The sequence below is a fragment of the Motacilla alba genome, chromosome 2 (genome assembly GCF_015832195.1).
Source record: "Motacilla alba alba isolate MOTALB_02 chromosome 2, Motacilla_alba_V1.0_pri, whole genome shotgun sequence".
Taxonomy (NCBI): Eukaryota; Metazoa; Chordata; class Aves; order Passeriformes; family Motacillidae; genus Motacilla; species Motacilla alba.
In genome coordinates, this window is record NC_052017.1 from 94,760,697 (window position 1) to 94,774,249 (window position 13,553).

The 13,553-nt window shown below is 35.3% G+C and overlaps 1 protein-coding gene across 5 annotated transcripts in view; it reads left to right on the plus strand.

The window, feature by feature from the left end:
* NETO1 (neuropilin and tolloid like 1) overlaps window positions 1-13,553 on the plus strand; it is a 75,705-nt gene that overhangs the window by 49,279 nt on the left and 12,873 nt on the right. For 2 of the 5 annotated variants that reach the window (XR_005255812.1, XM_038127855.1), the window contains exons 8-10: window positions 6,925-7,038; window positions 9,350-9,908; window positions 11,066-11,140. Coding sequence is in view for 3 of the 5 variants with exons in the window: in XM_038127855.1 (XP_037983783.1) it covers window positions 6,925-7,038; window positions 9,350-9,908; window positions 11,066-11,126 (734 nt within the window). In the remaining 2 variants the exon portion in view is untranslated. Of the gene's footprint in view, window positions 1-6,924; window positions 7,039-9,349; window positions 9,909-11,065; window positions 11,141-12,383; window positions 13,416-13,553 lie in introns of those variants that run through there. The other 3 variants (XM_038127856.1, XM_038127854.1, XR_005255813.1) reach the window with 3 other exon arrangements.

A 13,553-nucleotide genomic window follows, 5' to 3' on the forward strand; every position in this document is an offset into this window, starting at 1 on the left:
CCATTTCATTTTCACATTTCTAATAGCTGTATTTTAACAGGCCTTTTCTATTAGTGGCAAATCATATTCTTGTAGTACACAGTACTATAAAAATCTTAATAATTTTATAATTTTAGTAAAGCAAGTGGAACTATCTCTCAATAAATATTTTTCCTTGAAGAGACTGATAGAAAATTTCTTCCTTCAATCATCTGAAAAATTTAAATTTTCCTCCTCTTGTGGAGGAAAGAAAGTATTATTTTCATTAAAGAACAATGGGAAAATCCAAATGATCTGTACTTAAAGAATTCATGTGTGCAGAGCATGATGCAATGAGCTATATTGAGCAGAGGAGGAGTAGGTGTGAAATTTCTAACAACTTCAGTGTAAAATGTTTCTCACATCTAACCATTGTTGAGATTTCAGAGTTTTCCCATTCACCCTTTGGAGGAAGCAAGACCTTTCAAAAATGTTATTACAAGAAAGGAAGGGGAGAAAGGAAGGAGAGAGATAAGCCTAAAAATAACAAGTAGGGTAGAACATTTGTCTAAGATTATCCCATCCTGGCCTGAAATCCCTGTCTTGAAACAAGCTCAAAGGGTAAATCCACAGGGTTCAATGAAGAAGAGCATAGACACCCCAGCTGGCTGGCTCAGCTAGTCCTCACCCTGGAAGCAAAGGAGTTGCACTAACTGTGGATGGTGCTGAGAAATGGTGAGAAATGGGCTGAAGAAAGCACTGCACCGAAGTAGAGCAGCCAGGCTGCACACCAGTTCCATAACAAATCTGCTTTTAGCTCCATCTTGTAAAAATATTTTGGCCTGCCCATGATTGCAAATGATATCCAGAGTATCCTGCAATGCCCAACAAAATGATTCTTAATGCACAGAGATAGTGTGTTTTGTTATTTATGAAATAATATTACAATGGTATAATAACTTTTAATAACATGGAACATTTAATGTCTATACTGCTTTACAAATTTTGTAATTTTATAGTATAAATTGTAACTCCTTACTTGTGACTATTTTATTGTCTGAATGAAACCAGTATAACTTTTCTAAAAATATAAATTACAGCTGCTTTTGTTTCATGTAGCTTTGTAAGGATGGCATATGGAAGAACTATTAATACACTTTATGCTTCTCTGCCTTAGGACTATTCAGGATTAAAATATTATTTTTAATAAATTAAAACTCTTTGATTATGGGCACATGCATTTCTAAAACCTTCGTATAGTAAGAAAATATGGGCTACTACATTGGTTCACTTTTTCAGAATTTTGAAATTAGTAACCTTCAAATACCAAACAGAAGCTTTTTTGAATACTGTGGAAACTTTCTGGAAGTACAAAAAAAAAATAACAATCTCCTAATATCTCCTAGAAACAGAACATATTTACATTCTCGGTAACAGAGAGAGGGTTTTTATTACTACACTTGGGGTTTTTAAACACAGGTTTCCTATACCTGAAAAAGACTGAGATAGCTTGTCTGTTGCTGTTAACAAACTTGCTTATATATCTTCTAGGATAACAGCACCATCTTGTGTTCAGTGTAAATAGCTGTTGCAAAGCAGGAAATGTTGCATTATAATGAATTCAAGAACTATAAAATTTGTTTGCATATTGAGATGCAAGGTATTCTTACACATAGCACTCACAGCCATAAAAAGAAAATATTATCATTAAAATAATGCAGAATGAAAATGTTTGGGATTTTTAATATTGTATATATGATTTTATAAAAAATGTTATTTTATATAAAATAATTATTGGTTCAATTACAAACTAGAAAAAGAACCTTTCATAAAATTTTTCTTTAATTAATGATTTAATTTAGAATATAGTACTTTTGTGCTGTAAAAATCAACGAATTTATTAGAGATTTTATTAAAATATATCGGGCTGAATCATATGTGTAGTTCAAATTTTCTCAGTTGTGTTATAATTAATATGAATTGTTCATTGTGCTGAATATGTGCTCTCACTTACTTCTAGGCCAGTAACTTGGTAGAGCTTGACTCAAGGCAGCTTTAAGACACAGGAGAAATAATACAATTGTGTGTTCCTTGCTGTTACTTTTAATATAAATATGAAGTCAGGGCTTTTTTAAAGAGCCACGGAAGGGACAGAAGGGACTCCAGGATATGGTCTAGTCCAATTCTTTTGCTCTAAGCAGGGTCAGCTACAGCAAGTGGCTCAAGGCTGTGCGCAGCTGGGTTTTGAATATCTTCAGTGATGGAAACACCTCAGCCTCACTTGGTAAACCAGCTCTCTCAAAGTGTTTGACCAGTCTCAAAGTAAAAGTTAGTTCTTGCATTTAAAGGGAATTTTCTGTATTTCCTTTAGTGCTCATTGCTTTCTGTCTTGTCACTGGGCATTGCTGAGAAGAGCCTGGCTCTGTGCTCTTCACTCCCTCCCAGGGGATGTTTGGATGCATTGACAAGAGCCTGCTTGAAACAGACCCAACTTTCTCAGCCTCTCCTCTCACCTCCACTATCTCAAGCCTTTAAAGGCCTCCATGGCCTCTTGCTGGGTTCACTGCAGACATCTGTGTCCCTTGTGTGCAGAGGAGCCCAGAACCTGACACTACTGAGACCACTACTGCAGATGTGGTCTCTCCAGTGCTAAATAGAGGGGAAGCATCAAACCTCTCAGCCTGCTGACAATTCTGTTTTTAATGCAGCCCAAGACAGTAGTGGCCTTCTTGGACACAAGGGCACATTGCTGGCTCAAGGTGATTTTCAAGGTGACCTTATTGCATACCAGAACCTTTTTTGCAAGCTTGCTTTCTTGTCAGTCAGTCTCTAGCATGTACCGGTGCATGAAGTTATTCCTCCCAAGGCACAGGACTTTACATTTTCTTTTGTTGATGTGCTTGAAGATTGTGTTTGCCCAGTCCATTGAGGCCTCAATCAACAGGACTTTTCAGAGATAGTCAAGAGCGGCTTCACAATGATGTGAGTCACCTACTGCGGGCACCACAATAGAACCCAGGAGTTCATGTCTGTCCAGTTGATTGAACCTTCCCTAACCTCAGCTCCTTCCACTCAGAGAAGTCATATTTCTGCTGGGATCGTGCTGCCCTACTGCCACCACTCATCTGTATTCTTTCTGACTTTGACCTTAGTCAGGAGCTCATTGTCCATCCATGCAGGATAACCGCTACCTTCACTTGATTTTCGGGTACTCCAGATATTCAACTGCTGAGCTTGGAGGAGGTGATCTTACAGACTCAACCAACTCTCCTTGAACTTGTATCTTTCCAGGACCACCTCCCATGGCATTTGTCCACCCGACCCCTCAACAGTGAACTTTTTCTCTTCTGAGGCCCAGAATTATGATTGTGCTTTTTGTTTTGCTCCTTCTTTGAAGCATCCCAAACTCCATCATCTCGTGCTCCTGACATTCACCTTCCCAACTGATTCTTATTTATAAAAGTATGAGGAACAGCAGAGCTACCCTCATCAACTCCGTGATTAGCTGTGTCACAATGTTATCAGTGCACTCTGGAAACTTCTGGGCTTGCTTCCTGGCCTGCTGTGTTGTTCTCCACAGATATCACGTGGTTCAAATCCCCATAAGGACCAGGGTCTGTGATCGTGAGGCTACTTCCAGCTGCCTGAAGATTTCATGGACTGCTTGTTCCTCATCGAGTAGTCCAGACACAAAGTACAATATTGGTAGCTTTCCGCTGGGCTTTCCACTAATCATGACCAAAAAGTCCCTCGCTCCTCACCTGGGTGAGCTCTCTGCATTCCTGCTCCTCTCTCATATAAGGGCATTTATATAGTGATGGGGAAGACCATGGAATGATAGAGAGCAGCTTCTGGTATGTGGAGAGGTTTGTGCTGCTTTATCTAGTTGAAGTTAATGATAGCAGTAGTTTCCTTTTGTGAAAACATCTACAAGCTTGCTGTCACATACTGCTTGATTCCACTGTCATCCTGGGTTCTGTAGCAGCTTTAAGACTGCATCAGGACCAGATCCATCTTGCAGTGAAAGAATCTGGTTTACCATCAGTTAATTTTTCTTTTTTTTTATTACTGGAATGTCCTTAATGCAGCATCCCAAGACTCCTTTGCTGTGCCTTTTTTTTTGGGCAAGAAAGCAAATTCCTCCAATGTACAACAGGACTGACAAGTTTTCAACTTCCCTTTATGCTTTCATTAATTCAAAAAAAAACCTTAATTAGAGTAGGGGAAACATATTGACTTCTTGTCCAGTTTAATCACTTTGTTCGTGGGATCACAGAGAGGACTTGGCTATTTTAATTTTACAAACATGAACGAGAGGGGGTTGTTTGTCATTAGTTTTCTGAATCTTACATTTGGGTTTCTCTCATGCTAAGTTTGCTGTACTGGTTCTGAAATTGCTTCACTTCACTATTCATCTTGTTTTGACATTTATTCACACACCATTTTTTTTCCTTCACCATTCAATAGCACAATTTAGGAAAACTTAAATTTTCATTCTTTTTTCCTCTTTTCTTTTGCTTTTTATTTGCAGATGTCCCTGTCATATTTTTGTGTAATTATTCCTTCTCCTTAAATCTGAAAAAAGGTCTTTTTAATTGCTCTTTATTTTTTCTCATCTATGAAACATTGTCCAATATTTTTTCATTTGATAGAAAATCTTGCTATTTCTGTTAGTGCAAAATAAAATAACCAATTGAAATTGATTTTCCCCGTAGAATCCTCTTTGTCTTATTTTCACTTCCTTGCTACCTTCCTTTAGTTTTCCTTTTTTTCTTATCACCACTATACTTCTGAATTCAGACCGCACTCTGTCCTTCTGACTTCACTTCTAAGATCCTTCATTCCACCCTGAATGTTTTTTGGCATTTTGGTCTGGGGTTTTTTTTGGGTGTTTTTTTTTTTTTTTTTTTTTTTGTTTTGTTTTTTTGTTGTTGTTTGTTTTGGTTTTGGTTTTGGTTGTTTTGGGGTTTTGTTTTGTTTTGTTTTTTTGGTTGGTTGGTTTTTTTTTCTTTGTGGGTTTAATCGTATAACCTATCTCAATCCTGCAAATGTTTGTTTGTTTTTGTTTTGAATATTGCCCCATTCTTCCTGTGTCACTTCTTGAAGTTTCTTTGTTTGATATTTTGGTCTTTTTTTTGGTACACTTTGTATTTTGAATGGATGCCTCTTTAGGTCTTAGGTTTCTCACTTCTTTTTACTCAGAGTAGGCAGTGAGACTGTTTCTGCATGTGGGAAACATCCCAAAAGATCCTCACCTTGCCTGGAAAGAGGGATTGCAGCTAGAGTGTGAAAGGAGGATTATGCCTCTGATGTGTTATCTACGTGATGTGTCACATCATGATGTGGCACAGCATCCTCCAGGCTCAGCCTTCATTGTCCCTAAATGACAGCAACAGATAGATAAGGACTGTCCCTAAATATCCTCCCTTTCTAATATTAACATGTGCTCTTCTGATCTGCCCAGCATAAAGTAGAATCCTTTCTGTAACAAACTTAAAATGTGACCAGGCTCCCTGCACCTCAGGAGATGGTATACAGATTTAAAACCAAAAATTGAACAGTGGACAGGCTGGTTGATGGCTTCTGGCTAAGAGATGCAGTATATGTATAGCGTTATATCTGAGTGAGTGGTTGCATATTTGTGTATGTGCTTTTTGATTTTCATGGCATTTACTCTTTGCTTAACACACCATAACTGCTCCAAATAAGCCACTTATGGATATCTTAACTTAAATACTCATTGGTGAGTAGATTTATTAACATGATTTATTGTGTCATTAAGTTCTACAATACCAATCCTTTGTTTTGTCCTTTGTTTGCAAACCACTAAACCATTCTCTCTGATATGCATTTATGTTGTCATAGGAACTGCTTCTAAAGTTGCAGAGAAGAACAATTTCCATGAAGTATCAAACTCAAAGTATCAATAATATGAGCATCATAACTGCTTTCTGATTAGCTAGGGGTCTTAATTTATTATTTGTCTTTCCCTTAAAAATAATTACAATAACACTTTTGGGTTGCTTGAACTAAAAAACACACAAGGAATTAATTTTTGACAATTTAACACTGATAAAGTTGGTAGCTCTTCTAAGTTACAGAAATCTTTCTTGTTTGAAGAAGAGCTATGAGGAGTAATTTACTATATTATGCACTTTTGGAGCAATAGCTTCACAGCCCCAACACCTGATGATCTCCCAATACTTCTGTAAACACCATAGTTTGGCAGCATCTTCAGTACCATCCAAAGGCTTTCAGGTGGTTTTTTCACAGTAATAATATGTGGTCATCAGTAAAACCATTTTCCTGCCACTTTAATCTGCATGATTCTTCTAGGCTGTGGGCTTCAGGGACACTGAAGTCTGTTTTGCTTCTTTATCCTCATACTTGTGATCAAAAGGGTGCTTCTTAACTGTAGCCTTTTTTATGACTAAAAGGTTTTTAGAATAATTTTACTTTCTCTGTGTATAAATGGTCAGATACCATTGATATGCACTGTCAAATACATATCTTCTTTGAGTCACACAAGTTTTCTTATAAAATTGAGGTTTCAGCAAAAACTTTAAAAGTGTTATCTGTCACTTATTGGACCAGTCTAGGATACAGATAACTCTTTTCATTGCAGCCCATAGGGTGCTATGTTTTGGATCTGTGGTCAAACTGTTGATAACACATCAATGACTTCCCAACAAAGTTTGGAATCCAGCCTTCTACATCCAGGAGAGTCATACTAGGGGAAGGTTTAGTCATTTTAAACAAAACTGAGCACCTCTTGCCACAGAATAATAAAGAGTTTGTGACTTGACTGCTCTCCATGTTGAATGTCAAATATTTAATATGCTTAAGGAACATGTGTTGTATAGCTTTGTCCTATTATAGAATACATGTCCACTCCCAGATGTGTTTGTAGAGAAGAGCTAAATGGTTTGCTATTTTAAAATAATTTATCATTTCTCTCATTTTTAGCCCCTTGTGAAGCCAACACATTCTTTTGCCACAGTAATATGTGTATAAATAATACACTGGTCTGCAATGGACTCCAGAACTGTGTGTATCCCTGGGATGAAAACCACTGCAAAGGTAACATGTAGAATTGAAAAAGTTGTCATTTGAAAGTTGTCATTTGCACTGCATGAGATATAGTATATAATCCTCAGTTTCTTGCTAAGTATGTGCCAAATGGGTGAAAGCTCAGGAAGAGTAATTCGGAGAGAGCAGACATTAAGCAATAGAGAAAATGAAGGAAGGTACAAAAATGCCAGTGGATTTTACTTTCAGTGTTTTCATTTTTTTCCTCTGATGTTGCATTGGTTGTGTCCTGCTGTCTGTTTAGGCTCTTCTGGGAGGCTTTCTGATCACTTGGTCTCTGCTTTCTGTACAATCTAAAGTATAATTAAATGTAATATTTTGGTAGCTTTGCCATAGTTGCCTTTGTAGTGGAGTAATATATGAGTAGCAGGTGTCTTTTAGCTGCATGATGTGACCATAATAGTAGTCTTATAAAGGAAGGTGGAATTAACACTGCAAGAAAGCAACCAAATCTACCTATAATCTAGTGAAATTGAAGGGCAAGGAACAGGCTTGTAAATATTACATCTGGAAATCAGATGTAATATTTATTTCATAGGCAGGGAGTGGTGTTCCTACCCGTGTACTGAAAATGGTTTCTAAATATTTCTGTGGTTCTGTTACAAAAACCAAACAAACAAGCCCAAAACAGCATCTGCCTTGTCTTCAGGGAAAAGAGCTTAAGAAAACTTACATTGCAGGCTAGGGAGAGAGTTCAATTCTGTTTTGTATCCCCCTGTCTCCCCCCTACTGCAGATTTGTTCCTGAAAGCATGGGATATGCCAAATTTAGGAACCAATCAAGAAAAAAATTCAGAATGAAGTGGATTAGCAGTCAGCCCATAAATCTACTGAAGCCTGTAAAATCCTGACAAGCAGTTCAATAGGGTAAAACACAAATGAAAACATATACTTCAAAAGAACACAGCTAAACTGTGGCATCACATAATATTCTTCAAAGAAACTAAACAGACAATTGGGTAATGATTATTCATTCTCTAGTTCTTCACAATAGAGGAAAAGAGAAAATCTTCATCACTCTTAAATTTCCAGAATGATTTTCATCTTTCCTTTGTCAAGGATATTGTATCAGGTCTTGTGCATTTATCCTCTCTTGTTTTTTCTGACTACAAAAAGGAGGTTTGCTGATTCCAGCAAAAATGTTGTTTGCTGCAGTGTTGTTTTTCCTAACTCTGCTTTTTCTCCAGAGTCTGTATCAGTCAATTAGAGAAACACTGAGTGAATCTTCAAGCTAAGACAATGATCTACTGAAGAGCTAAATTTTGGTAACTAGGAGATTTTTAAGAGATGAATGTTACTGGTTTGGTGGCAATAACTTCCATTTCAAAAGCTTTTTCCTAATTCCTTTTATATATCTTAGGTGCCAGGAAAAATTACACTAAACTGGGTGTTGAAACTTAACCACAGTTGTCTTGCTATGCCTGAGAGAGACTGATGCAAACGTTTTCAACTTGAATTTTCTACAAGGCTCAGTCACCATCTTGTGCCTGCAGCCTTGTGAAAGCCAATATCAGAGAAAGATGCACAAGAGGAGGAGGGAACTGGTTTTATTTTATTATTTTACTGCATTTTCCTGCTTTACTCAGAACACAGAATTTGCTGACTAACTTATTAGAGGCTACTGAGTAAAGGGTAGTAAGTATGATCAGCTTTTGGATTTTATGGCTGTTTAGAAGGGTTTTGGTAATTAATAGGGGGGAAAAAAAGCAGAAAAAACTTGCACAAATTTGTTCTTTTTTCTTTTCTGAAATCTAAATTTGAATAACTTTTCTATTTTCTCCTGATTTAGCTTTTTCATTGAATGCTGCCAAAATTCCCACTCAGCTCAAAAATATTAGACCTTAAATCCTGTAAAATCTTGTTCTTTCATAGGACCTAATGTCCCAGCTGCATATATTTACTGGGAGAGAGAGAAAATAATGAAGAGAACATCTGTAAAAGTCTTGAGGGCTTTAGCAGCCAAATGGAGTTCAGAGGTGACACTGAAGCCATCTGCTTGTTATGGTGGTTTTTTTTTATAAAAAATTAAAATAATTATTTTGTTTAATTAAATTTTCAAGATACCCAGAATAAATAAGCTTCCAAGTGAATAGGCACACAAAGGATTTGTGTGTTGCTTATTTGGCTTTCACAAATATCTTATTTCTTCCCCTTTTCTTATTTGTTGGTGAGATTGATTAAGTGAACTCAGAAATAGACTAGGCTCAGCCTTGCAGTAATCTGTGAACCCATCATAGTTGCTTTTATTCTTGAACTGCAATTAATGCTGTGCTTTTTTTCTTTTTTTATTCCCTGTCACACAGAAAAAAGAAAAGCAAACCTATTGGACCAACTTACCAATACCAGTGGGACTATAATTGGGGTGACTTCTTGCATTGTGATCATCCTCATTGTTATCTCTATTATAGTACAGATCAAGCAGCCTCGTAAAAAATTTGTCCAAAGGAAAACAGACTTTGATCAAACAGTATTCCAGGAGGTGTTTGAGCCTCCTCATTATGAGTTATGCACCCTTAGAGGGACAGGGACTACAGCTGACCTTGCTGACGTTGCAGATGACTTTGAAAATTATCATAAACTGCGGAGATCCTCTTCGAAATGCATTCATGACCATCACTGTGGATCACAAGTGTCTAGTATTAAGGGCAGCCGTAGTAACCTCAGCACAAGAGATGCTTCTGTCTTGACAGAAATACAGCCCCAGCCTGTAAAACCACTTGTTCAGCCCATGAACAGGAGAAATATCCTTGTCATGAAGCATAGCTACTCACAAGATGCTGCTGATGCGTGCGAGATAGATGAAATTGAAGAGGTGCCAACCACAAGTCACAGGCTGTCCAGACATGATAAAGCTGTCCAGCGGTCAGTATCAATAGATTTTTGATGAAGACTATTGTGTAAGGACTTGATTGCCTAAACGTATTCACTCTTTGATCACTTTGATCAGTAAAGACATATTTTCTTTCTTCTTATCTATTTTTTAAATTTCTGTTTCCTGACAGCACATGCCATTATATTATCTCTCTTTCTGTCTCTCTTTCTCATCTCTGCTCCTCTTTCCTGAAGGATCCTGTATCTCTGTGTCATCTTTCTTCTTTCTTTCTTTTTCTTTTACTGTTTTACATATACCCACATGCATCTGACCCACAGGTCAACAGAGAACAGGTACAATTTTTTAAAACCAAAGAAGATTGTGTGAATTTAGTTTTTGGAACAGCCACATTCATGTTGTTTCCTTGTAACTGAGGTGGCCTTAAATACCGTCCACTGCTGGTCTAACAATATCTAAATGAATTCATCAATAAATAAAAGATACATGTATCCATTTCGATGCATGATACAAGAGTGAGGAATGCAGTCCTGGCGTAAGGAAACCCCTTGCCTCATGGCACATTACCTTTTATATAATGAATGACAGTATTTCCAAAACTTTACTGTAGATGTTCCATTATAGATCAGTATTTTGGTTTGTCAAATAAAAATGGATAGACAAATTAGAACATAAGGCAACATAATGAACACATATATATTTTTTCATATAAAAATGAATTTTAAGAGAATATTTCTAATCAATAAACAAGAAAAATCAAGCATAATATTTTTATTAAAAGGGTTTTTTCTTATGTATATTGCACTTTGAATCACTGTAAATATGAATGATTAAAAGTTTACAAGTAAAAGAAAAAGAAAACCAAAAAATTTATGAACAATTTATTTGAAAAAGAATACATAACTCTTTTTAATATATTTGTGTTTTCTCTTGCTTGCATTATTTATTCATTTCTTGTTATTGTTTACATGCCCTCCATAGTTTCTTTGCACATTAAGGCATTTCTTTCTCTTAAAAAAAAAAAGATAGTTATTTGGTTATTTTAATCCAATTGCATGTCTATGTAAATTACTTCATGAATATCTATCAGATTACCAAAGTGTACTGTTTATAAAGTATCTATATGTATATATTTCTTTTTTTCTATGCAAACACTATAATTTTGAATGAAATAGCCATAACATTCCAGGTTCTGCCTCATTGGGTCTCTAAGCAAACATGAGTCTGAGTACAACACAACTAGGGTCTAAGAGAAAAAGCGGAGGTAAGTAAACAAATCTATACAGAAATTGAACCATCTGTCGCTTTCCATTTTATTTGTTACATTGCTAAAATGCATATTAGGTCTCAAATTGTATGTCATCTTGTATGAAAACGGGTTTGAATGTTAAAAAAACTGAAAGCCAGATGACCACTTTAGTATTGCAAACTAAGCAAAATCTGTTACTTCCTTATTCTTGACAGAATTGCAGCCAGCCCTTAGCAAGAACTGTCTTTATTCCAGGTGCATAATAGAGTCATGTGCTTTGCATGGCTTTTGCATTTCATTTATTTATTTCTTAATTATTATTTGTGGAAATAAAAGTTAGAGCCCCAGCATGTGAAATAGAATGTAAAACTCAGCCATTTAATTCAAGTCAGTAAGATGTGAAACTATGTGTTTTCAGTTAATTTTTTTCATCCAATCTTGTGAAGGATTCGGGGAAGTGTGTGTGTTAGTACTGATAAATTTAGAGGTTCTGTAGCACTAAGGTTAATGTTTTCAAATGAAACTTACTTTTTGGAGTATTTTTCTTAGACTTTTCATTTTGCATAATTTTTATCAGCACTTAATAAGCATAATTTTAGATGTTTATAATGGAGCTATGGATAGCCGCTAGTCTGTCAGTTTATAAAGGTGTATATATAAACATAGATATGTGTATGTACATTTTCATGTGTATATATGTATAAAGCAATTTTACAGTGAAATAATCCATTAATGGTTTTATTGCCTGTAGATAGTTTAAGTAAATACTTTTCTGCATTTTTTTTCCTCAGAGAGAGCATATTTTAACTTATTTTTTATTTCAGACAACTATTCATGCAGTCATGCAAACTCTGAATGGAAAAATCTATAATGAACCATCTCAGCTCTCTGAAAGAGAGAGTGGACAATCTTCCAATTTAATTCAATTTCCTTTATGCAAACCTAAGAAGTATAGATATATCTTACCTCCTAAGCAAGATATTCCCATTGCACAAAAATATATTTCTTTTTTAAATTTGGTTTCTGGCCACAAAGTGCTCCTTAGTTATTAAATATATTTGCAGATTTGCTGGAAACTTGAGGAAGAAATTAAGTCCTGAGATTGTCCTTTTATTTATTTATTTATTTATTTATTTATTTATTTATTTATTTATTTAAAGTCATAGTTTTCTTTAAGTTGATCTATGTCTGTTGTGTGATATGTGGAAGAAGACTTACATTGAACTTTTGTTATATGTACGTTGTTTTCATTATATAGACTGCTTGAGAATAGTGCGCTCCTGGGTGATTTTGAACATGCTACAATGAAATGTGCAACTATCGTCCTTGGAAACACCAGCTAGAGGTTTTATGGACTCTGACCAGCTATTCTCTTATCATGAAAAAATTCAGCAGTGTTGAGTAAAATTAATAGAAGGCAATAAGACTTTGGTTATTATGCTTATCAGTCATTTATCTTTTTGTTTTTCTCTCTTCTTTTTGTTGCAAGTAAAATTCCCAATTTCAGGAACAATTTATTGAAATCAGGTATTTAGCCATTCATAATCACTTCAATAGAAACGTTTGTTGGATAAGCATCTAGCAATATGACTGAATTTGACATCGAGAAATTAATCTGCATGTATGTTACTGAATATTTGAGTTGGCAAAAATCCCTTTATTAGATACATTGTAAAAAGCATGCATTCACAGTTATTGCTGTTACTGTTCCATTTCTGTGTCATATGCTTGCTACTTGTAACTTTTATATAAAAATACATAAAATAATGTATAATAATTTCGTACCTTGAGTTTAATGCAATGTTTTCTTTTACTTAATTTACCAATCCTGTGTAATTCAGGAGATTAAGCTCAAAATGTAGTGTCTAGGAATTTGAAACACAGATGGAGAAGGGAATGAACTCTCATCCCTCAATTACTGAACAGAATACATTATTTTTTAAAGATTTAAATGGATTCGTAATATGTTGATCACCTAATTTCAGCTAAAAGGTTTGTGATAATCTAGGTATTCCATTCTGTACTCTTAACTAATTTATTTCTGTGACAATTATTAGGAAGTTTACTTCCATACAGTAGAGTAGCAAATTTTTATCAGTTACACAAATCTTTTGGTTGGGTTCCAACTTTAGAAATACAGACACAAACCATTTTCTTATGCAAGATAAAATTATGTTTGGAATTCAAGCTGTCAGTATTAATAACCAACACTAAAATCAAATTTGAGAGGTTACATTTTTAAGGAATTACTATAGGTTGAAGAGACACTATTATGTAAAGTTGAAAGCCTCCTCATGGTTGTTAGGTTTTCTGCATAAAAATGTTATTAGATTTATTAGGAAAAAGTGTAAAGAATTCCATCTATATCTATATTCATAAACTATAAGAACACAGGAAAAAGGAAAACATGAAAGACTAACATAAAAAA